Below are 27,840 nucleotides of genomic sequence, written 5' to 3'. Positions count from 1 at the left end.
TAATTTTACGAAAACACCTTTCTTTTTTAATTAAATGTACCCAGCAACAATTTACCAGCAATAAATATAGTAATTTAAAACCATTAGATTAGTTCATATCCATATAATTGTTATAATATCAATACGAATACCTTTTATGAATAAATAATAATATTTTTCTGTTCCATTTTTAATTTATACTCAGAACACGTTATACATACATTAGTAGGAAATAACAGATGTTGAAAAATCCTTGACTAAGATTGTTGAGTTTTCCTAAGAAAAACTAATTGATATAAATAGTTATGATTATTATTATTATTATTATTATTATTTAATTATAATATTATTATTATTATTATTATTATTATTTAATTATAATATTATTATGATAATTAAAAATACTGTTAGGTATAATATTATAAAAAAAAAAAGTATGGACTTATATAAACATAACTAAACATATTTGAATATTGTTTTTATATTTAGAAATTATTATTAAAAAAGTTCGATATTATGATAGGTAAACATTTTAATTTCATTCGTAACTAAATTCATAAAAACGTGTACAAATATTAATTGTTTATCTTATTTGATGACCATCAACCTAATTTATTCACCTAGGTAATAATACATTTGTTTTAAATTTGTTGATTACTAAATTATTTTCATCGTTTTCATTGAAAGATTTTTAATGAGGCCCCGTAAACTAAAAATAGTATTTACTATGATCAGATAGGCAAATTTACTCACCCTAACATAAAACCTATACAAATAAAACATAATATATTAATATTCTATCAGATAATGTAACATTTGTTTTTGTTTTAAAATAAATCTGTGAATTTTTTATGTAATATATTCAGTAAAAGGTAACACATGTGCACCTTTTTTAGTACCATAAAAAATACATACAAGTGACATCAGTATTATTCTATATGGATTTCACCAAAGCTTTAGCACTCTGGTGCTTTAAGGTTATAATAATTTTAATGATTTAAATAACTCATTCGACCGTTTTTTTTTCTTTCAATTTTCTCCGAATAACTGACAAATAACATTTTAAAATTTAATCCGTTTTAAGTAGGTACCATATGTGTGTTCAATTTTCAATCTATAGTCGTGTAGTGTGTTATGCAACTTTTCAAGCACTTTCACTACTATAAAAAGTGTTTCCTGGAAAAACAGAAAAACGCATGATACGAAAATGTATAACTTATTTAAGTACTGTTCAGTAGTTCCGGAAAACGACAAATTAATTTTGAATTAGATAGCAATAACGGACGAATCGAAGTTTATTTACAATCTCTGATAGCGTATCTTTATCCTTCAACTATTTTGTATCCTTTACTAAGTTATATCTACAAAACTTATCAGGCATTTAAAGAATATGTATGTGCGTCATGAAGGAGTGCCCTATACGTATTAAAAGTGTGAACATCATTACGTTCGGCATATATATGGCTAATTTAATATTTCTTATTTGATGATTGTATTAGTAGTGTGTTCAAACCACTTTAATGTAATATCGAACACCTGTGCCTAATTCTATTTCGCAAAAGTCTATAGTTTTTATTAGTGTTTAGATACTTAAACTATATCATTTTATAAAAATTGTACCAATCTTCTTCGCGACCACTTTTGCAACGGTTCTACCCATAACCGTAATAACGTATATGAATATAATTATCATAATATTAAAAACAATAATTGTTTCAAAAAAAAAAAAAAAAATGATATAGCGAACGAAATGGGAAAAAAACCAAGTACAAACAGGCAAGCTATAGTTGTCTAATATTCACTTTTGTCAACCGTGACAATCCAATGCTTACCAGCTCACGGTCTGCTACGCCACAAAAACCCGGCCAGGTTATGCGATCACCTATGTCGACCCGTTTATGAATGCACCGAGTGTACCCGCGTAGTATTCTTATGCACAACACAATCGTGCTGTTGCAGTGTGACTGTGAATTGGACGCATATAAGGTAAATATTACGTGCGTCTTAAATTAGCATAGCTTTTGAAATTACGCTATGGTTCTTATGCACTCTGGGTACGGTTCTATAATGCATATATTTACGTTGAGCGCGTACCTTGATACCTATAACAATATATATTATGTATAAACACATCTCAATTATTTTATAAGAAGTTTTAGGGGAGCGGGTTAGGTGTGATTGACAATACCCATACAACTTATCAATGTAATAATGATTTTAGTTAAAATATATTATGATTAATAAATGTAATATTAACCATATTTATTTTAATCATAATATACTATACTTTGATTTATAAGATTTTTTTATCAACTAGTATTTTTCCATACCTAATTAAATTATATTTATACATCAATAATACATCTTAATACTAATTATAAACCTACATACAAATTAAATAAATGTATACTATTATTGATTAAAACTTTTTAAGATTCAATTTTCAATTATATATGTGATATTTATTAACATAAGTTATCAGTTAGTTATAGATTTGTTTGGATCAACTTCCCTGATTATATCTAATATGTAACAATACAACGTACGAAATTTCTTATACTTAAATGTTTGCTGTTTTCATAACGAACAATAGAGAATACGTTGGTTCGTTCTACGATACAGTAAAATGTACTAATTTGGCTATTACCGAGTTCGTACAGTATGACGGTCGGAGCATTCAGAAACTAAGATGATTATTATTAAATATAATACAATAAGTATAATATGTGAGAATTCTGGATGTATAAGAAGTTAGAACCTAAACTTGATTAGGCGCTAACTACAATCATAAGTTTATATATAGTTCTGAAGTATGGGTTGAGACACTTATAATATTTTATATTATGAGGTATGGCGGATGTTAGTAGTCTTGGATAACTAATTTCACACCAAATAGCTGGCGAGCTATACACACATAGATTTTATTGGGTATGTCAATTCTTAGTAATAAAATCCATAGAAGTAGATAGAAAATTAACAAGGAATGTCTTATTTTTTATTAATAATTCTTCAATCTGAATTAATTTCTTATTATTTTACCACGCACAACATCTTTATCACAGGTGCTTATTGTTCGATTTATGAACATATTGCAAAATGAAATAAATACGCTCAGCTCAGAATCTAAAATGTATTATTATAAATTTGAAACGTCTTGTAAGCCATCACATTGTTTCGTTTTACGTGGGACGACATTATTAATAATAAAATTACGTATTGTGTATTAAAATTGCATATTCAATGCGCCGTGTCAAATATATTATAAAAAAAATGTTTTATGATAATATTATGAAGTTATAATATAACTTTGATCCCTGCATAAAATATTGTTACATTTATGTATAGAATGACATTAACCACCTCCAATTTTGAAAATGTTCCACTTGGACTTAATAATACCTTTTTTTTGCTTATAAAAATATGTATACGTCATATTACAAAATGCGTAGGTTTTTAATTTTCCAGGTTAGGAGCTTTTATTGGAATCAATATTATGAAAAAAAAAAAATTATTGCACAAAAAGTAAACAGAATATTAATTATATTTTATGTAAAATTGTTATTTTGATAATTATTATAATGACTATTGATTTAGTTCTTAATCTTTACTTTATTTTTAATTTCTAGTAATAACGACTCATAGAACGTTGTATTACATTTTCAAGTTTTTTACTGGCCGAAAATATTAGTATTGAGAATAGTTATGAAAAACTAAAAAAAATCTAAATTTTCTTATAAATAGCACAAAAAGGTTGCAAAATTTCGAAAATATTATGGTGCACGGAAATTGTTAAATATAAACTTTTAGTCAAAATTGCATCCATATTCTGTCATTTCTTTAGAGTTACACTAAAAAATAAAATACATTTTTTCAAAAACTAGTTTTGTGTAAAATTCTTATTTTTTGTTTTTTTGTCCTGATGCTTTTAAAATCTATTGGGAATTTTTACTTTTGGCTCCCCAAAGTCCCATCTAGATTCACTTTCCCATCAGAATTGAAGCGTTTTTACTGAACCAAAAGGTGATGATACACAAATAAAAAATTTTAAAAAAACACAAATCTTTGTAAATTGCTCCAAAAATATGTTAAAAACACTCCGTCAATCAATACAATTTATTCCATGTATACTACAACATTTAAGTATATACTACTATAAAATATCTTGTTCGGATCATTTACATAATATTTAAAATACTTGACACAATTATACCTGTACGTTTAATTTTACACTCGGGGTGGCAAACGACGAGCTACATAAAAATAAGGTAAATATACAAGGTTTGTTTTTTATCCAGTTATTAGTATACAATATAATATTCTGCCGGCAAAAGATTCAAGTAAAACGAAAAATAAAATAATAACAGTAATAAAGAACGTTGCATATTATATGTACGTGATGTTTGATAAGTTATGTTAACGCAATTCAGTTAGAACGTTAGAGCATACTGGGCAGGAAATGCATACAATTTAATTATTTCAAAGGTAAATACTCATTCCATCGAAAAGTTTCTCTGTATTCTAAAATATTTGTATTACGTGATGTGAAGTAATTTATGAAAAAAAAATGTAGATTAAAATCTTTTTTTTTATTTTTACATTTTTTGAATGACGGCCAAGTATTGATATTTTATAGATTTTATAAGTGAAAAGGAACTCATAAAAAATTCGGTAAACTAACTTTAATTACTTGTAGGAAATATATTTATTTATTTATAAGTTATAACTATCAAAATAACTTAATTTAAATTCGATATTTATATAGATTTAAAATTTTTCAAAAAAATACTATGGTTTTGAATATGAAATTAAAAAAAAATACCGTAAAAAAAAATTGAATAACTCATGATAAAAAAAGAAAATTCTCATTTTTTTCAAACATTTTATTTTGTTATTAATTTATCAAATGTAAATAAGGGTAGACTTCTCTCCAGAAAATTAATTTTTACTTTTAAAAGATCCACTGTGAAATAATTTATATACAATCATATGTGCTCGTGCCGGGGCTTAACGTTTTGCTTGTTGTAAGCTGTATCTCGTTCTAAGCGATGCTCGTTATAGTGATTTCTACTGTACATATCAATATTGATAAAATAAATAAATACTTACTCAATGTTTTTCCAGTCATAGGTACTGCGTCCATCAAAGGTTATAATTTATAAAGTTTTTTGGAACCCGGTGAAGAATTGTGGATTTTTATAACTCACAAAGTTGACGAGAGAAGAACAATAGTTTTATAAGTGGAGTAGCTTAGTTATAACACCTCTATCAAAAAGTATCTGTGCACATTTTAATACTTATGGCAATATTTGTTAGTGCGAAACAGGTCATGTAAGTGTTCACGGCATTAATAGATTATTATTTATTATAATAATAATTATTAGTATTGTTGTAGTCTTTGTTAAACTACAAAGAGTGGTCGTAGTAACGTTAGTGTTACACAATTACACAGATAATTTGGATAATTCGAATACAGTGTACTGTGTAGACTTATAGTCGTACAACACACACACACGCGCATAGACGATACGAAACAATAATATTATAATATTATATGAAAATAATTAAGATTATATATAATTCGGAATCATATGATTTGTGGCTCATGTGATTTCGACCAGTGATAAACGGATACAATGGTAAACGATTATAATGTCACGTAAAAGTTTTGTAGCCGATATATCAATATCGTTATATCAACAACAAAAAATAAAGAATGACAACAATGCTTGGTGAATATAAGATGCTCGTATATTGTTATCGTAAAAGCGTCGTGTCCGGATGACGTGCCGGAAGACAATTTGCGATCGGATGACGCTCAGTAATCTCGTTTGCCGATTTACGCTGGACCGAATGAAGATTGTGCGAGACCCTATCAAGTTTCGGGTTTTTGACTTAGACAGTGATAAGTGATAAAAATATACAAAACTTAACATATTGTGAATAAAATAGAAAGAAACCACGTCCTTGTCAAACGATATGTATACTGATTCCAGTTAAAGATTTCGATGAATTCATTCCATACGTTTAAAAACATAAACTATAAGCGTTTAAATTTTAAATTGATACGTATTGGTTATTGCATATTTTTTCTTTGATCAATTTTAATCCTTATCATAAAATATGAGATTTGCCGTCTAAAGAAAACGTTTTTGTGCTTTTTTTTTTAAGTGTCAATATCACGTCATTCTACAGAAGCGTCGATAGAACTCTAAATTGTATTTTAAAAACACTTTCAATGGGAATTTAGAATAATATAGATATTATAGATATTATTAAAATACTGTAAAAAAGACAAATAATAGGCAATATTCATGTAAGAAATTGGTAAGCCTTACATCGATTACCTATGGTTTACCTGTAGGCCACATTCATATTTAGATAGTCGACATAAATAATGAATACCAAAAACTGTTTCTAATTTAAACAATAAATTGTAAATAGGTACTTAACAAATAATAATAGGTACAGCATTTTATAAGTTATTATGTCATTTGATATTATTATAATACTACGTACTACTATATTAGTACCTAACTATTGAACATTTTGAAACATTTTCGTTTCGCTGAAACAACAGATATAGAGTCAGATTTGTTTGGTACCGCAATCGTTTCGTTCTATTTCGGACCTAAATATCTGTATACAATACTATAATACTATACACGTGTAAAACAACACCAGACGTGGTTACATACATACATCGTATTATTACAATATTAATTATGGGTGAATTTGTGCCGTAAATTTGGTTTTCTCTTTGCCGCGGTTCTTCGTGATTACCTCAGGGAATAGAGTTATATATTTCAAAACAAGAAATGCCGGGTGCCCCCGAATGAGAAAATACGTTGAGCGAGCAGGCAGGTACAAAGCCGACGACACTGATGACTAACGGCCGCAGATATCTAATTTACGCAATCTAATAATCATCATATTATATTAATAATATTTAAATATATCCTGTCACTCGTTGTCTTGTTCTTAGGTCAATAAGATTATAATAGGTATACTTATTTTACATACAGTCCGGTAGTGTAATGACTAAATTACTTCAATATTTTTCATTGTCTCAAAATGATATTATGCACACGTTATTGATGTTAACGATCAATTGTTCAAGTATATTATTGAACAATGCAGCGATCCACCAAGCACCCAACTATTCATATTCTGGTATTTGAAATTTCATAATATGCGTATGTCTAAAAGGATTCAATACCGTGATTTCTGTCTTTGTCCATAGCACACGTTTGTCATAGGTTTTTAGACCTATTATTTGCTAAACGTACTGAAAGATATAGTGAAGTAATAAGAATTCTGAAAACAGATTTGAATTGATCGTCAAGTTTACTTGAAATCGACTTTCCCACATTTTCGATTGTTTGGTTTTATAACTTCACCAAAAAATGACAGTTTTTTGATTACTATTAGATTCTGAGCGGAGCAAAAGTATGTACATATTGATTTTACAATGATGCGTGTTTTTTCTGTCTGTCAGCAACATTATGGGTTGAAAAAATGCTCCAATTTTCAAGATCAGCATCTTTTTTGATATAAAAGTGAATCTTTTTCATACTTTTGGGAGGTAAACATTAAAAGTTTTAAAAATATTTATATTGACATTTTCAATCAATGGTAGTGTTTTAGAAATATTTTGACTCTTTTTGAGCTAGTTATAGCCTTGAAAAATTTTTCCTTAAAAACTTTATTATTTTACATTTAATGCAAGTTTCCTTATAAGCTTACTTAATATAAAGTCAAAAATATTAAAGATGCATAGGCACGATTATTTTTTATAATATGCATTTAAAATTCAAATGTTCACAAAATTCATCAATATTTAGACAGTTGTTAAGCTATTATTTAATTTGAAATTCATAAAAGTTTTTCCTTTCATAGCTGACGTTAGACATTTTTTATGGAAAATTCAATAAAAAATTGTCCTACCTGAAAAAAAAGAAAAACGTTTTTACCGGATAGCAACGTTAATATTTTATGACCATTTTAATTCAAAATGTTTACACTATTGGATTTTCATCGGTAAATTAACGAACTTTCATCTATCAATTTTTGATATTTCGTTGTAATTTAAAAACGAATAACACTTGAAACTTTCAACAAAAGTTATAATACATAGTAACATTTTCATCCAATTTTGACTCTTATTGAACTATGTGTAGCCATGAGAATTTTTTTAAATTTTGTAAATTATTTTTCAGGTTGAAATCAATAAAAGTTTTTCTTTTCATATCTATGACTAAAAATGATAATTGAAGATTTATTTTTCACATTTCAAGTTTTTTTTATCCATAACAAAAAAAAAAAAGGTTACTTAAACGCACATACTAAGTATAATCCATTGTTCATGATAAAATACGTAAAACGAATATTAGGCTTTGCTTATTTTAAAATTATATTGGTATTACGGTGAGTAATAAATATTTAGTAATTATTAAACATTTTCAAAGAATAAAAACTACTGGCTAAATTAAGACTTCGGTTTCGATTTCAGATTCTGGATATATTCATGTATTCATAACCGAAATACGACTTTTAAACAAATGTTTAAGTATTAATAACTTAGTATTAATAGATATTAAATAATAATACAGGATGTAAATATTTAAGACAAGGAAAATATTTTTCGGATGTCATCAAAAATCTTTTCTACACAACAAAAATGTTGAGCATACCTATTTAATATAAATATTTCTCTTAGAAGGTAATTATTATTCAAATCAATTTTAAAATTAAAAATTATCTGGTTTTTGGTTAATTCGGGTATTTTGGAAAAAAAAATAATTTTTGTTGTATGGGTTTCGGGTGTTTGCGTTTTTAAAGGGTTTTTAGGGGTGCACAGGTTTGCGTTAATTCGGGAGCAAAGGTCTGGACTAAATATTTTCTACTTATGTTGTATATTTTATGTAAAACCATTATTAAGGACTATTATCCTTAATGAATTGAGTACCTATATAATATAACTCGACAATTACTCGTTACACTTTCGATTTAGAAACATCAAAAGTTTTAAAAAAAAAATAACAAGCTTAACAATTACAATATTTGGTTTTTAAATTGTGTAACAAAGTTTTTGAAAATACTATAGACGAATCACTCTGCATATAAGCTGGCTCTTGGATGCCACTACCGAACATTCAAAACACCAATAACATTTTGTTCGCTAAATTCCACTCGATTTACAGCTCTCAGCACATACTAGCTAAATGTAAATCGTTTCATTGTATATATGAACATTGTACTCGTACACCGACCACATCATTATGGAGTGACCGTATATAGCATAAAGTTATATCATATCGATGGCTAAGTGGCCAAAAGTTGTATGTCCCAAACATTACATTTTACAGGAGAGCAGTTTTAAGATTTTAAATTATTCTACACCAAAACATTTGTGTTGTAGATTTTTGTTAAAGTATAAATAAAACATGTTTTAATTATGATACTGACTTGTAATGTTTTATCGAATCAAAAAGACAACCCAGAGATAAACCCTATGGACTAATAAAATGATTTTGAGAAAAATTGGACTTACAACTTTTGAGTTTTGGCCTCTTAGCCATCGATATTAGCCATTAGGTAAGTAATTCAAATCATAATCAGACTGAGTGTGTTATGATAATACACTATAAACTGATGTCCAGTGTATGAAAGCAAATTACCGAAATTATCAGTCAAATTCATACACAGATAGGGGTATAAGAAAGAATGTTTTGGGTATACCACAGATAAACTTGTGCAACCTTAACCAAGATTAAACTTAATAGACGTTTAATATGACCCCACCCACCTACAAAAAAAAAATTAAAATTGATATTATTAGATACTGAATGCTAATTATTCCAACAGGAAACCCTCGATATTTCCAATGCTAGTAACCGTCTTAAGTTTTGCAAAAAATGAATGCTTATTGTTAAAATAATACTTGTATTAAACACAATCGAAGAAACTCTGAAAATTTAAGAAGAACCGCTTGAAAATGTCGAAGATAAATTAAGATACTGTTGTTTGATTATTTTATACAATTAAATAAGTACCTATTGTTGTGTATTTTTTTCAATAAATAGAATATTATATTGTATATTATGTAAGCATATAAGTAATATTATAAAAATGTAATCGGGTTTTAGAACTTACAAGTGCCATAAAGACCATTAGATGACCACTTAATTCAATAGAAACTATATATATCATAATATATTCACAAATACACTTTACATAATAATAATACCTGTAATAGCTGTAATATAAATGTATATTATTATTGTTATCATAAGAACACTTTGGTAAAAATATAAAGAATATTTAGTATTGTGAACCGAATTCCACTTCATTATTAAATAGTGATATTATAAGTAAGATGTGTTAAAATGTCAGACATTTTGAAAAAGCGATTTTCAAAAAAAAAAAAATCTTAATAAAATAATATATTATAATATTATATATAGGTACATTACATTAGTATTTAGACCGCATGGTATTTGTTAATATCTATTCAAATTTATTTTAATTTCAGTATTGAAAATTACAAAATATGTACAATAATATTATATATTATATCTATAAGTATAGGTTTTATTTTAAAACTGTTTAATTTCAAACATTTGACATCACTGTATAAAATAATTTTGTTATCCTAAAAATATATTTCGATGTAAATACGTCGAAAATAATACTGTCATCCTATCCTCCAAAGTGGTAAATTATTAGACTTCGTGTCTACTGATCATTCGAGAAACATAATAAAAACAATAACAACAACTCGTTTTTATTAGCTAACCATACAACGAAATAAAAAACATACTGTTGGTATAATATTATAACACTGAACGACGAAGTTTAGGTTATTTCGCTTATAAAGTAAGCGACGCGTGTAAGTTTTAATTTGAAAACATATATTCAGGGATCACGACAAAAGATCTGTTTTCTTTATACATCCCATGCGGCGTAGCGACGTAGCGTAAGTAGAGAATTTCGCTTCCAATTTCCAAAACAGCGTCTTTGTACAGTTTATCTTCGGGTGTACAGACTTTCTGACATATTTTAAAACATTATTACAGTTATTATAGTGGTGGATATTACACTTTTCCGTTTGTTTTCACGTTTCATTATCCAGACAATGGTATGCATAATATAATATTTTGACTGATCGTATTTATTTAATTTTTTATCTATAACCACTGATCAAAAGATTTAATTATAATGAAATTGTTACCCGAACGTTACAATCTCTCTAAAATAAATTCTGTTAATAACACATTTTTTTATTTTGACCCTGAAAGAAAAAATCGTTTTTGACGTGTATTGTAATACCAATCACATTAATGTAACATTATACAATGTGTCCCTTGAGGAAGTCACCGGCCGGCGTCATATGATAGGTAGTATCTAGACTTTAAGATAGGTACGAAAAAACCCATTTAAAGGGTGGGTCCAATTTAATTGACGCCGGTCGTTCACTTCTTCACGGGACTTATTGTAAATTAAAAATTGATTATTACCTACTCGTTACCTGCAATATAATTATAGACAAATATGTAGCATAAATCTGTGAGTACCTACTGTTTTACATATGCATTCTTACACGTAGTGTTATAACTTATGAGTTTTGGTTTTTCTGTCTTTCTATGTTTTAGTTTATATATTTTAGTGTTCCATTAATTGTATTTATCGTAATGTTCATTTTTTTATAAATTTTTATATAAACTAGAAATACCACGATATTATGTTATATTAGAAAAATGAATATTTTATAAACCCTTGTATACGAATTAAGTATTGCGAGTAAATCACAGGACCATGAATTGTGCGAGTAATTTGCTTGAATTTGCGAGTCCGTTCCCAGGATTTGTCATCTTCATGGACGATGGACATGTATATCACTATATATTATGTACTTTGCAGTAGACAAACTGAATTCAAACCACTTTCCTGTATAAAACTCGGAACAGATAAATTACATTATACCATTCGAATTGAAACGAAGCCGTGCACACGAAACCTTATTGTACAGCGGTAATTTTTGTTTTATTAGCTTTTAACAAGGAGTTATTATAGCTATAATTTTACATAGTTAATTGCCTATAATCAAAATCTAATAGCAAAACGCATATAACCTAAAGATATAGTCGGCCGATTTTCTTTTTGTCACGTATTAACGTATTACAAACAATAAAAAAAAACGGTGGCGTATAATAATAATAATAATAATAATAATAATAAAAAATTATATGAATAAAAAAACCAAACAAAACGTTTCGCTCATCATAATTTATTATTATCTCAAAATAAAATAGTTTGCGTGACGGATAGCCTTGACATTTTTTTCAGAGTGCGCGATCACGTTTGATCCGTAAAACCATCGGATTAACGCTTCGATGTGGCTACCAAACGGACACTACTAACGTCCAACATATTACATGATATTATACTCTCGAGTAAACGATATCACAATATATTCGTAGTGGTTTAGGGTTGTAAAGGCGGAACCCTTAGATACTGTTTCATAAATTATATACCTTTCGTGCTTGTACAATTATATGACATAATCTAGATAAAATTAAAATAAATGAAATATATAATATGTGTACAAAAAACTAAAGGAACTTTGTTTTTAACAGTGCCTACAAAACTCTATGACATGTTGGTGGTTTATGACTATTTAAATCTGGGTATATGATTATCTATTTTTAATATTAATTATACGTTTTTATTAATTCATAATGATAGGTGCACATCTTAAGTCTGGGTCCTCTCCACTTTTTGATTACTAGATCAGCCCGTGAATATTTTGGTAATGCGACGAAAATGACGATATCAATAGTAATAATAATAATAATAATAATAATATTAGTAATAACAACAATAGTTTAAATAATACAACGTACGCGACACTGCGGCGGGATCTTAGTTATATTATTACATAATATAATAGAACGACGCGAATTCCGCTGTCAGTCTCACCACTCGCTTGCAACAGCTGTGGCCGTCGTCCTCGTCGTCGCCGTTTATCCCGAGAGTTGATCAGCGGGCGCGTAGCTCAGACCACATCCGGGTAGAAGTCCGTGTCTTGAAACACCGTCTGCGGTTCGCCCGTCAGCCTGTCCACGGACGACGCCAGACACCTGTAAAGGCCCTTGTCCAGGGGCGTCACGTCGTGGAAATGCAAGGTGCTGCCTTTGGGCCTCAGGTGCATGTCGTACGTCTGCACCTCGCCCATTCGCCTCATGGCCATCTCCTTGTCCGCTTTGCCCGGGTCCACTCGTTCCCACACGATGTTCTGAAAACCGACAAATTATACACCGTAAACCACGATTTCACGTCGTTATGAATTCCGAGTCTGAGAGGGTAGGCGGTGTACGCGACAAAACCACTATCAGTATGAAAGAGTAACCACCCTCGATTGAATTAAACGACTTCGGCGTGTGAGCTTTTATATTAGGTTTAAAAAATGCACGAGACTATATAAAGCAAATATTAAAACCCAAAGTCCTCGAACGACTATTTAGGCGATTACCGGGATTTTATATTATCTTAACGACACAATCGCTTTAACATTACTGTCTGCATGTCAATTTGTCATGCCAATGTATCTGTTATACCCGGGTGCCCGAGGACGGCACTTCTCTCCGGACACCGTGACTTGCCCGAAGAAAAATGCCACCCGCGGCTGGATTCAAACCGGCGCCGGTGTGCTTCGCAACTGACGCCTTAATCTACTCGGCCACTCAGTCACCCTTTTTATTTTTATTTATACTGCCTAGCTAAATAAATTTCTAATTTTATAAAATTTTCACGGGCCGGTTGGAATACTTCCACTGGGCCGGATTCGAACACCCGTGGCCACGCCTGACCTATACACTTGAAATCACGCGTTATTCGGCAACGCGCATGTCTGCTTATGAAACCTAAGACCGTTAGCGACACTACCGAACGCCGCCACAAAAATGTAATATTGTGTACATTGAATAAGTAAAACTGCCTCTGTAAGTGCATGTGCGATAATCATCTTATCTCGGATTCCACGGCGTATACGACGACTGCAGGGAATACTGTCTCGTAAACTGTAGAAAATACAGCCACGTGGGGTACATGATGTTTTTTTATGGAATGTGTAATATACAGTTATTGTAATATTATACCGGTTGATAATTTTAATGGTTTTGGAATTATTTAATTTTGCATGCATAATAATTAGAAGTCAATACAAAACTAAATTATTGGAAAAAAAAATTGTTCTATATTCGAATCGACGTATTTAATGGATAGTTATTTAAGGTATTTAAGTAGGTACCTATTGTATTTCAAAATTCAAACATAGATGGGCAGAGTGAAGAAGCATAGCAAGGATACCTCGCAAGACGTTGGTCTACTACTCCGTTCATCAAAACTTTAAATGTATATATTATTATATTATCTATAATTAATTAGTAACTCGGACAAAATTTCAAATAGGTGACTACTCCAAAAAAATATTCTGCTTGGAATAAAAAATTAATAATGCACGTTGCTATTCAAAAAAAACCCTCCTAAAAAACACTTATATTAAATAATTTCAAAAACGTTGTTTTAAAATATTGAGATATTGTGTAAAATATATTATATATTATATTGTGAAAAAACAATATTTTCAAAAACGTTAACACTTTTGTAAATAATGAGTTTTACGTTTAAATAATCATCCGGTATTATATTTACATAATAATGTTGTGCTCCAACCACAATAAAACGTTTATCGCGTCCGATCTATAACTGTATTGTGTTTACACGCAAACGGTATAATTTATTTTTTTAAAACAAAGTTTTTTTTTCCATATTTTATTCAGAGTTGTTACAAGGAATTTTTTAGTCAACTAATAAATATTTTAAATATACAGAAACAAAGTTTTTTTTTATTATTATTCTGGTTATTTTTTCCATGATCGCATTTGTTCTTCGTAACTTATAGGTAGGTAATATTGATTCGTGCTCATGGCCGTGAAACATTTTAACGTTTTTTAAGATATAAAATTATACGTAGTACAACAATAATGTATTTTAACGAGTGTATAATATCATATTTTACGTATAAAATCGCCGGACACGAAATCAAGCGTACAAGCTGCACACGCTTATAATATTATCATCGTCATAAGTCATAACTTCAGTTGCGAATTATTATTATGGAATATGGGTTATACAGCTACAGAGGGCTCCTAACCAGCTAAAAAAATTCAAGAAAACCCGCTTTTTAATCAGGTGTATGATTTATTTTTCTAATACAACCCTTAAAACTTAAAGTAATAATAATTGTTCTGTACACATTATTTTAACATTTAAGTAAGCATTGATCAAACATCAACCCAGTCAACCATATTTTACTAGAATTCTTATTCTCTCTCTTTAAAAACAAAAACCATTCTAATAAAAGCTCCTGCTACTCGCATCACCACCTCCGTTTACACAAACAATAACGTAACGAAAAAAGTTCATATAAACCTCATTATTGATTCTTCACCGAATGGCATTAAAAATTCCTTTTAGTTAGTAGTATGGGGTCTTACTAGGAAAATAACAATTTTATATAGTAACGGCGTAACACGTCAAGAGTCCGACCATTTCGGGTAAAATGAGAAAAATCTGCACCAGGCACAATGTGCACATTGTGTCTCATGATCGTAAGTACTCTCGTCGGTGTCATAAATGTGTTTTCAAAAACCCATTCTTTCAGACTATAATATTATTATTGGACTTATAATTAGTATAACGGTGGTGCAATATCATTAAACATATAATGTTTTTTTTTTTTTTTTATCTGTTTGGTTTTCTGCGTCACTTGTCTATCCCAATTAGCGTTAATTCTATTTTGTCAGACATGGACTTACAGATATCACCGGCACAGTACTCGGAAATTCACAATTTATCTCGGCGCCCGTCGGTGGAACCAGCTTCCACCATCCACTGCCCACCCGCAGTCTTCGTGTCTTTTTGCTCTCCGTCACCGACGCAGTGTCTATTCGGTTGTAAAATCCCCATCTGTAAACATTTTCTAAGAATTATTTACTTACAATAATATAAGTGTATTGTTTCTCTTATTATTTAGCTGTTATACGGAATTATTTTCATTCTACTTATATCTATCACCTGCAGCTGGTATAGTAGGTGTAGATAAATATTTTCAAAACAATTCGAAAAATTCCAATTTCCTCTGCCCTCTTTGAAACACTAGCATTTTTAGATACCTAACAAGAATATTAAGGTCGGTAGAAGAACGTAATAATACATCACATTATAGTTTATCATGCAAATAATAAATATATTGTGTTGTTTTAAAATCAGAAAACAGCAAGCCAATTTTTGAAATATTTCAAAATTATGTTATCCAAGTACCCTGAAATATTAATTATCCATAAATGTCGATAGCCGTTATAGAAATCAATGACAATTTACAATCACACTGATATTATAAACAAAAAAACAGAAAGTAAATCAAATCAGCCCATTTGTATTTTACATTCATATTCAAGGCATTTTTTTCTTTAGCCAGTTAAAAGTTTTTTGCGTACACCTAATATTATATTGTAGTAAAAATAGTGGAATTTTAATCTAATACAAACATTAATTACAATTAATAGCCTCAAAGTTTATCAATTAGTGTTAATTTATGTTATACTAAAATAATTTTTTAATAGTTTTTCTAGAATATATAAAAAGAAAATGTTTTAATATAATTAATTTTATTCTACAAGTGTTCTTTTGTACATTTAAATGTCAATCAATACAATTCTAAAAACAATTGTTTTCTTTGAACGCATTTTAAAAACTAACTATAAATAGTTACAATACTAATGAAGTACTTTAAAATGTATTTACAATACATTTAAATTACGTAATAATATATTATTATATAAAACTAGAAATATGAAATATGATTTTATATTCAAATAATTAGAATAAAATCCTACAAATTTGTTGATGATAAAAATATCGTCATATTTTATTTGGTTAACTACTGCAAAGCAAATATAGTTTAAATGTATGGTGTTACATGATAAACCATGATAAAATAATGAGTGTATAACAATTTTTTTTATTTATAGTTTTTTTTTCTTAAAATTTTTCTTAAAACTTATAAATTATAATAATATATTATGATCGTTATCTACAGTAGTGGAATTAATTTTAAAACTAAATGGAATAAAACCGATTTTCTGTTTACCCGTATAGCACATCGTATATCTAATAAGTAATGAGATTTGATCGTTGTAGGGAGTATAAAATACCTCACCAGAAATCGGTATAAACTTTTGTTTTTTTTTAACTTAACATCGGTTTTTGTCTAGAATATTATTCGAATTACACTATATTCATGTTTTAATTTGACACCAAGTACATATCTTGCTCAAATCTAAAACACATATTATGTGAAATTATTCATATTTCGATAGTCTGTGTTGTCCTTAATCCGTTGTTAAAAAATATAATTAGATTTTCGGTTTCGTTGTATATTTATTTTGTACACAATTATATGTGATATGATTATAATCATCATTATTACTTTCCCGTGTTGTTAATCAAAATAATTGGGTTTGAAACGCCATTGTTTTCGTTCATGCCGTTTCCACTTCAAATATTGTCTACTTAACAATTTATACAATTTTTAAATTAACAAAACTGTCATAGGCATTTAACGAATAAAAAATTATAAAAATAAAACAAAAAAACTAAAAGAGGGATAGAGGAATTTCAATATATTTTTTTTATCAGAACATTTTACCACAAGTAAAATATGTACAAACCGAAGCTATGTTTTATTATAGCTAGTTCTCTGAATCTGTTTTGGATCATAGTCGAACTGACGTATGTTTTTAACTATTCATAATTTTACACATAGAACCCATGTCAGTTATTTTTTTTTTAGTCAGGATGGGCTTTTATTCCTTACACGTTTTAACATCTTTGGGGAGGGGGCCTCTAGTTACGCTGAATCCGATGTTTATGTTTGACTCGTGCATAGCGAGCTTAGGGGTTCTATAAAACGTATATATTAATACCATATAATGAGTTTGTTTCATCGCAACATGATAATATTCTCAAAACCTATTTAAATTTGATACCTATCAAAACCATTGCCCACGCAAAAATATTTAATATCAAAACACCACCATAACGGCCCATTTCAACAAAAAAAACCGATTTTAGTTGTTTTTTTGTAATTTACAAATACTTATTGTTTGAACTTGAACTTTCTTTGCATTTTGATAGTAGATACATCATAACATACCTATTTTCAAAAAATAAAAAGTCGTGTCTGCTTGAAAACGTATACTAACAGTAAATATAATATTAAAGTTCTCATTTGAAAAAAGTTTACATCGTTACAAGACTTGGGTTTTTATACCATTTAAGGAATTCCAATGAATAAAAATCTAAATATTTGAAAATAGGTATTATACCTGCTTTATGTGTAAGTACTTAAAAAATCCGATAAATCAGGATTTGGCCAAATTCAATATTAAAGAGAAAAAAAGTGACCGAGCATGCCTGGTGCATCACACCCTGTACGAGTAGTTATAATGCGTGATAACAATATTATATTGATGTGGGTGCACGGTTGTTACGAGCCTGAACGGTGTGTTCGTGTACGGTTTTTTTTTCAACTAAAGTCCACCGAAATGCCGCCTAGCACGGTGCATAAAAAAATTATCCACTCTGGAAAAAAAAAATAACACGCGTTTATACGAGTGATGCGAAATCGTTTAGAGGGATGCCGAGTGCCGACGAGCGTGTCGCGCGGGCGTAACGATATTTAACGTCCCGAAAACACGTACCCACATCGAGTCGATATGCGTTGTAACTTTTTAACGTGTACGCATATGGGTGTGGATTAACCATGGCGCATAATAAATCGGACAAATTGAAAACGAAAAACAAAAAAACTACGCGAGAACCGTCTGATACCTCGACGATCATCGCGCTCTTTTGAACGTTTTCGCAGATAAAGTCAGGTTGGGCGTCAAACGAGCTTATATTGGTTACCTGCAAAGTGCACCTTATGATATTATACTATATTATGATGATTGCCGACGCTACGTGTTATATTCGAGGGCCGACAGCGATCGGTTACTTCAATAAATTTCACGGTCTTCCATCAAAGTTGCGTAATTAGAAATTATTATAATGATGATATTGAACGTTAATCCTCTGAAATGGAGATTTTTAAATCCTCCTACAATTTTCAATGAACCGCATTTTTATGATAATTATTTTAATGAATCTTCGAGATTGCAGAAATTAAACCACTAATCATATGAGACGAAACATTTTTATTCATAACCGAACTCATATAAGACACTTTTAATTTAAGATTGTATTAAGTTACATGAGTTGAAATAAATTATTGCTATTATAATTTTTTTTAATGAAATTTAATTTGTACAATCTTTAACGTTAGGGTGTTAAGTGCTATGTAGGTATGAAATAGTAATATGTAAAGGAAGAAAACGTTTAAACAACACTTCTTATATAACTCGTAAATGATTACAAATATATTTATGTGTTCAAATTAGGTATTCCCGAAACTAGAATATTTTGTACCCTGTTATATTATATTCTAATGTATTTTTCCAGTCCTAGATAAATCATTACTTGTTGTATGGTATTCCCTTCTGGAAGTTCTCTCGCATCGAAGCCAACTTTTCAAAATACCGTATACCGTAACTGAAACAAAAATAAACTGCGTCAGATCGTGTGTGAGCTTATATGTATACTAAAAGTCTAAAACAAAGTGTATAGTGAAGGTTTTATTACGATTCCTACTCAAACACACATATTCACGTATATGCGTATAATATGTGTGATGTGTGTGTGTGTGTGTGTGTGTGTGTGTGTGTGTGTGTGTGTGTGTGTGTGTTTTACTGTAATATACGTAAGATTGTGATGTGGACACGTGCTTGTAAACGGTCAAAGGGCTGTAATATTTCGTGCCAAATTGTATGGAGACATTTTAAAAAGCTTCTTCTCTTGGACAAAGAAACACTACTTTTTTGCTCAAACATTTTTTTTTTAACGACACCGCTTAATGGAAAGAAAAACGTCTTTGTATAAGTAACTAAACTTGATAAATATATATATATATATATTAATATTAATCGAACAATAAATGTTTTAATTAGATTTCAGAGAAATTTTGATTTTCCGTTGCTCATCACTTTTAATTACATTGTTAATTCATCAATGTTAGGTACGAACGTCCTGCTCATTTTTATTTTTGTTCTTTTTCTTACTTAATAAACACACAAAAAGCTTTTTTTACGGATAACGTTATTGTTTTAGTATCACGAGACACGACTACGTTAAATAATAAATAAACGAGTGTAAAATTCGAAAGTTGTACATTATATCATAATCCACCATCGAGTAACGCTGGCTATACCTAGGCATAGGACTTCCGAAAATTCACGAGAAGTAATATATCAATTTCCAAATTGTTTTGAAATTCTAGGAAATGCCTAAATTATTTAATTACAATTTTTTTTCAGATATTAAAGACATGTTACATTGATATTTTTATTGTCTCATGTGTTGAGTTATGTATTTTTAAACAAGTATAAATATATAGTATATAATAATGAGTATTACTATTACTATAGTATGTAGCTAGAACATTTTTGGTTTTAACACTATTGTTAAGAACCAAAATAGGTGCTATTTAGGTCGCTATCAAATAACAAATGTGCACATTTGATAGATTTAGTACATTTTAGTTCTGGATAAATCTTTTAATAATGGATCTACAAGGTTGGATATGAGCTTGGATTATAGAGTATTGATCAATACACTAGCATTGTATCAAAAATTGGATTAAAAAAAAATAAATTAACCCCTGTAGATGCTGAGTCCACGATGGTTAATCAACCAGGGCTTTAGTACACCAATGTTTGGCGTTATTGATGAATCAATAATAATTCGTTTCCGAAATATCTTTACGATGCCTGTGAGTTCTAGCATGTTCCCTGGAATATTTCTCTCCCCTGTTATACCGATATTCTGTTTATTACATTGTGTTCATATATATATATATATATTATATAATATTATTATATACGTATAATATAATGAACGAACTTTTGTAACTACACAAATATTATAATCTCTTTGTATTAAAGATATTAAAGTAGGTAATAATTTAATATTAACCGAGTTTGCAGTTTTGTTGCCTGTCAAGAGGGTCGGTTATTGTATGCGTTATTATACGCTCTAATCCCTGAAACGTCCGGTATGATATTATTCTACTGGGTCAGTCAATGTTTTGTGGCTCTTGAAGTAAAACTGCGGAAGCACTTCCGGGTTGGTCAAACGCCGGGACAGGGAAAGAAAAAGAAAAAGGGAGCACATAACTTTAAAAACCTCACAATGCACTATAAATACAATATATTCAAATAATTACGTTCCGGGAAGGGTGAAGTCCGTGTGCATAGTATTCCAAAATTCGCTTTTTTTTGTTCAAAACTGACTAATTGGTGGTGCGAAATACAAAATATTTGGGTTTTTATTCAGTACCTAATTACATTTGAATAATACTAATTGTTCATTTGTATTTTGTACTCAAAGTATTTTAATGTTGTCGGATAGTTTCAGACAATTTTGAATAATACATTTCGACGATTAAAATAAAAACATTCGATGAATAATGTCATCGAAAAAAATACCATTTCAAGCATGCAACTACGGTATATGGTACGGTATGGTATAGTACGATTTAAAAATGTCAAATACGTGACAAAAAAATCCTAACGCAATTTAAAATTCATCGTTTAAATGTGTCGGAGCACGTAAACCCGTCGTGTAGAGATTGACTCTTTTCATTTTATTAAAAAAAAAAATAATGATAACAATAAAAACCTCGTTTTAAAGAAACCATTTTCAATAGATATGAAAAACGACCAATAACAATTAATATACTGACTACATAATATATATGTATACATAAATATATAAACTCTTTTTAAATCAAGGCGGTTTTTTTTTAAATTCAAAGTTCTAAAAGAAAGAAAAACAACACTATTGTTTTTATGGTAAAGTGTTTCTATAATAGCTCGAGCTTCCCCCGTACGCGTCTGTGTCGTATATAAATACGTACAATATACCGCAAAAACAATACGTCTGCGAAACGTTTCTTTTATTTAAGAATTCTCTGAATGGCGTCTCGAACTGATTAAATTTTGTAAACTGTCGGTAGGATTAAATTTATTATAATTTTGTCGAGTAGATTGCACTGAAAATAATCCAGAAAATATTTTAAGCGTAATTAAAAAATCCTCAACACCGTACGTGTAGTCAAACTTTATTCTAGTCGATCGAACAAAAAATATAAAAAATGCCATACTTTTTATACGTTCTCCGACGTACACGTCTTTCACAATATTTTCAAAAGTTTTACGCGCTTTTGCAAACTAGATTACGACATCTATATTTTATTCCGTACTTTAAAATATATATATAAAAATACCCGTAAAAGACTTATTATGACGTGTGGTGAAAAGTCTAAAAAAAAAAATGTGCGCACACACCGTTCGAACGAATCGGATAAAATATATTTTCAGCTGTCGACATTCGTTTTCGATGCAATAATGTATAATGTTGTCGCGGATAACAATTTTTTCGCAGCGTCTTCAGTATAACCCGCGGTGACTTGGGGTGGTCAGGATTGACGAGCGGAAAGGACACGTTGCACTCTAACGCGCAGTGCTGTCGAGAAAAAAAATGACTTTCGAAAATCGCCAATAATATTTTACTAAGCCATTAGCACCACTAAAGGGTACTTAGGAGTTTGGGGTACTATAGATTGCTCCTAGTTGAATTTATTTTAGCACGTACAGTTGATGACTATTAGGTTTATCATACAGAGGGGCGGAACTAGGTTCCGTCACTGTCCGTTTAACCTCAAAAAAAGGTTAGTTTTCATTTTCCTTCAAAAATTCTTGTATTATGTACTTTTCTTTCAAACATTCCAAAGTGTAATAAAAAAATTACCAATATTTTAGCCACTAACAACAAACGTATCTGTTGTAGTGTTGTGCACTGTATGTCTGTATTATAAAGAAAGAGTAAGACAATACCAGTTCATTAATCCCAAAACTCTAATAATTATCTATTAAGCCTATCCGTTTTCATTCATATTATCATCGATTCTTTTATACATGGAATTATATAAGTATAATATATAATATAGACTCTAGTATAGAAGTAAATGTAATTATATCATTTTTATAAAGAAAACCAAATATATATTTTATATCGTTGAATATTTTGAAGAAAATCCAAAATTATATTTACTGTAAAATAAAAAGTATTCAGACTAAAAGAAAAAACTACCGAATGACGTGGTGCAATCAATTAGTGGACTAAAAAACAAAGAAATTTCTAGGAAATTATAAAAAGTAAATTAGTTTTTATCTGACTTATAGAATAACTATTTTGTTCCATTCAATATATTCAAGATTTTTTTAAAGTTATTTTAGTAAGTAGATATTTGTGTAACATATAAATGTATATGGAGCGATTCACCAAGCATGTTCACTCCCTTTTTCTTCAATAATAAATCTAATTTTTGGAATTTTTAAATATATTTTAAGACCGTATTTTCAAATTCTTGAATTTTTTTATAGGAGCCTCCTGTGGAAATACAAACTTTAGTTTTTCAGATGATAACTTCCTTTTACAACTGTAAATATTATACAGTAGATAATCTTATACGTGAAAATGTTGACGTATCAGAATCAAAATTCATAAGAGTAGTTTTAAGTTATTTAACTTTGTGTTTTAATGATAAAATGTCCATTGTAATGGTTTAAGATATGGGGGCCATGGTGATTTGACAATTTTAGTCATTAATATTAATCTATCAATATTAATAGTTTGTAAAAATAGCCCTCGTATAATAAATAATAGATAATTTTAGGTCTGTTTTATATTTTTTAAAACCATTTTTAAGAGGACACTACCCGTGCATTTGTTTTTTTTGTTTTAACACGTATGACATAGCCAATTTTCATTCACTAGTTGCAATAGTGTGCTGTTAGTTTTAATGAATTTACCTATTATCAAGCATTTAGGTAAGAACATTATATGCACTTAATCGTCGGCGATTTTTGAATAATTTAATTTCCTAGTGAAATATGAGCATTTTTCATTTATGATATTATTTATTATACCCAAATCTTGCTTGAAAATTAAAATATCGAGAAGAGCGCAGACGCACAGATAATGTTTTGACCCAATAGTTTGATGAGGTCAATTCACTCTAATATAAAACTAACAGTACATAGTATTGAAACTATTGAATGTAAATTTGCTATGTCGTACGTGTGTAGAACGGAGACAACGAATGCATGGATAGCGTACTATTATCCATAATATAAACATTTTAATAACTAAAAAACTACTCATTCAAATATTGAATTAGGTACCAGCATCAACTGTAGGAATTCAAGAATATAAAAATAGAAGAGCATTTTTAAAAATTCCAAAAATCAGAATTTGAATAAATTCATTATTAAAGGAAAAAATGGGGAGGTATATATTATTTTATTTGTAGTTAAAATGTCATATAGTTATAAAAAAAAAGCGGGTAAATGGAAGTCGCTCTTCTGTATAAAAGGTTACAATTGGGTCACTGTAATGGATGGTGTTAAATTTGAATTCAATAATATAGTATACGAAAAACAATTCTGAGCAGAGACGGTTTTTCAGCATAGGATATTTTATATTATATTTATATTATTATTATTAATACGATAGCCGGTTGAGTTGAATTATTATTTGTAAATTTATTTATTATCATATTTGTATATAATAATAAATACTTTTCAAGTGTCAATTACCCACCAATAATATTTTTAAATATAACACACAACTAAAATCGTTCTTCTTCGTTTAAATATCTAATTTCGTCCAAATTTGAACATAAAATAACTATAAAAAAACTATTTTTATATTTTTTGTTTACAGAATAACTTACTTACGTGGAACATTTTTTTAAATTTTGAATCCTTAGCTATAAAAGTTGAACATTTTATATATTTTTAACTATAAAATCATTTTTAAATTAAAATGTTGATACATTTTGTCAACATTTGAACTTTAAATGCCTATAAAAAAAATTGTACATATGTATTTTTTATATTTTTCAACTGCTATTGTAGCGATATATCAGGAACAATTTTCAAGCTTCTTAATCCACTGAATAAAATATAAATGATATTTATAGAAAAAAAAAATTAAAAAATTGGAAACTTAAAATGTTCGTTTACAGCTCGAAACCACTCAGAATATTTTGAAAATTGTATAGTGTATATAAAATGCTAATATAAACATTCATTGAAAATGTTATGTATTTACAATCATTTGTTTTAGAGTTACCCCAAAAACCAAAATCTACTTTGTTGAAAGCCGATTTTGCTTAAAAATTCCTGTTTTTCCCGGCGCTTATGAAAACTACTGGGAATTTTAAATTTTAACTTCCACAATACACTAACTAGATTCATTTTCTCATCGGAAGAGATACTGAAGTTGATTATTGAAGCATTTTTTCGACTACTTATCGTTTACACAGACACAAATAAAAATAACAAATAAAAACACACATCATTGTAAGATCAATAAATTCATCGCTTAGAATCTAAAATTATTAACTGTTAATAACTAATAATTCATAAGTAAATATAATAAATATTAATATAAAAATATGACATATTATTGTTAGTTATTTGGTTATAACTTACCTATTTGTTATTTATTTCATTTGTAATTAATATATTATGACCAAAAAAAATATATTCTTATAATAAGAATGCTTTATAAATACTAAATATAATTTTATATTCTAACGATCTCTTATTTTGATAATGATGGAAGCGGTCAATATTAATTTTTTCAGGAAAATAGCTACTGCCATTAATAATTATATAGACCGCGGTAATTTAGAATTATTATAACATTTATTATATTTTCAAATCACAGTGATGAGTGACATGTGGGTGGAGGGTGACCAGGGTAATATATCATCCTCCAGATCCATTATTTATTTTTATGTTTTAATGATTTATTTAATAAATATTATTAAATAGAATGATTTGAAAGTATCCGGCCCACGCTCATTCATGGTTATAAATCAAAAAAATTAATTGTGTATGTTTGTTTTCGTAGAACATTACAATGAGGTTTTCGTATAAATATTTTACTCAAAATTTACTATTTTGTTTGTAATATGATGGATGCATAGAATAGTTGTATAGAAGAATAGTTTAGGACATTCTCAAAGTGCCTAGCAATAAGCTAGTTTCTTTTTCCATCAACCCCGGATAAAAACGAAAATACGCAGCTGGTAAGTAGTAATCACATGTTATAGAAGATATACTCACGCGTGATGTCCCGGGTAATAGTACTGGTGCCAGGTGGGTTTCAAGATTTCAGCCAACACGACGGCGTGCAATATCTGAACGGCCACCAAAATCCGCGGCAACATGACGTCAGCTGTGTGATATGTATATGAATGTCTTTGATGTAGACCGCAAGTACGCTGTACAATACGACAATTAATACTAACAGATAATAATTACAATATTTCCGTCGTACAATTCTGCCGAAATATCGCGTGAATTGGTCGTATTATCAGCGCGTGGAGAGATAAAAATCGTCACCGGGCCTACTATATTATATTATATTAAAAACGGATATTATATTATTATGTCTTATCGTAACGACGTGCAGTGATATAATGTCTTTGCGGTACCAACGACAAGACCACTACAACAGACGGCGATTACGATGATAACAATATCTACCTATGTCGATAACAATATAGTATATAACTGCACGAGACGATCTCACCGGACGAAAGACGTTCGCTATATGCGGAGGATCTCCTCGGAGAATCTGTTTTTTATACGAAACCGAATTATCGCCGCCCGGACGTGTATAGTGTAATTCGCAAGCATAATAATAATATTGTTGTACGACGATATCGTTTTTCACTTCGCTTCCACCTCTTCCGCGGCAAATATTTTTTTCCTCCTTTACCAGAGCCACAGCCGTTTTTCAGCGCGGTCGTCGTCGTGACCTTCCCACCAAGGATCCGAGATGACTGTCAGCCGCCGCCGCCGCCGTCGACGGAAGACCGGTAGCGCGTAATACCTATATATTGTGCCCAATACAACATCATTATAATAATGTTATTATAATTCGCCGTGCCACTAGGTATCTCATGTCGTACGCATGTGATGATGATAACAATAATAATATGCGCTCTCTCCTTCACGCAGCCTTGATTCGTTTACCGCGTCTCGATGACTTCGTTTTCATGACGACCCGCGACGTTTGTCTCGTAGTTTTCATCGCCGCAATCAAACACACACACGCACACACATTATAATCGTCTTCGTCGAGGTCGAACCACGTCATGTTCGTCCGGGCGATAGCCGGAACCGTCGGGCGTAACTATATTATTGTTATTATTATTATTGTTGTCAAACACTTTTCACCCCCGAAAACTGCCTCACCTTTCCCTTTTCGGTCGAACGCGGGACTAAGAACAACGCTAATATTGTGACATTATGAGCACTTTGGCTTTCCGTTTTCTCCCGTCGGCCGTCGTTTCCTTTACGCCGGCATTGACGCGCTTAACATTAACGTAAAATATCAATAAATGATCTATTTAAATAGAATATGTTGGGGATCACGACTGGCGTGCTCTAGCAATATTCGACACTGCTTGTCTGTGACGGCGTCACATAGCTGTATCATCAATCGTGGGCACTAGTTTCACTGTGGGCGTATATAGTATATAGTTATTGCTACGATTACTGT

General features: G+C 29.7%; 1 protein-coding gene across 1 annotated transcript; it reads right to left on the bottom strand.

Annotated features, from left to right (window-relative positions):
- Positions 1-12,802: 12,802 nt before the first annotated feature.
- Positions 12,803-26,909, bottom strand: LOC132949536 (uncharacterized). Its single transcript, XM_061020476.1, has 4 exons — positions 26,397-26,909; positions 19,621-19,692; positions 15,858-16,008; positions 12,803-13,273 (listed from the first exon to the last, which is right to left on the bottom strand). The coding sequence occupies exons 1-4, from the start codon at positions 26,498-26,500 to the stop codon at positions 13,034-13,036; spliced, it is 567 nt and encodes a 188-aa protein (XP_060876459.1). The 5' UTR covers positions 26,501-26,909; the 3' UTR covers positions 12,803-13,033.
- Between the last annotated feature and the right edge of the window lie 931 nt (positions 26,910-27,840).

Source organism: Metopolophium dirhodum, chromosome 7 (assembly GCF_019925205.1).
Source record: "Metopolophium dirhodum isolate CAU chromosome 7, ASM1992520v1, whole genome shotgun sequence".
NCBI lineage: Eukaryota > Metazoa > Arthropoda > Insecta > Hemiptera > Aphididae > Metopolophium > Metopolophium dirhodum.
Note: the sequence above shows the minus strand (reverse complement) of the source record. Positions and strands in the feature narration are given on the sequence as shown.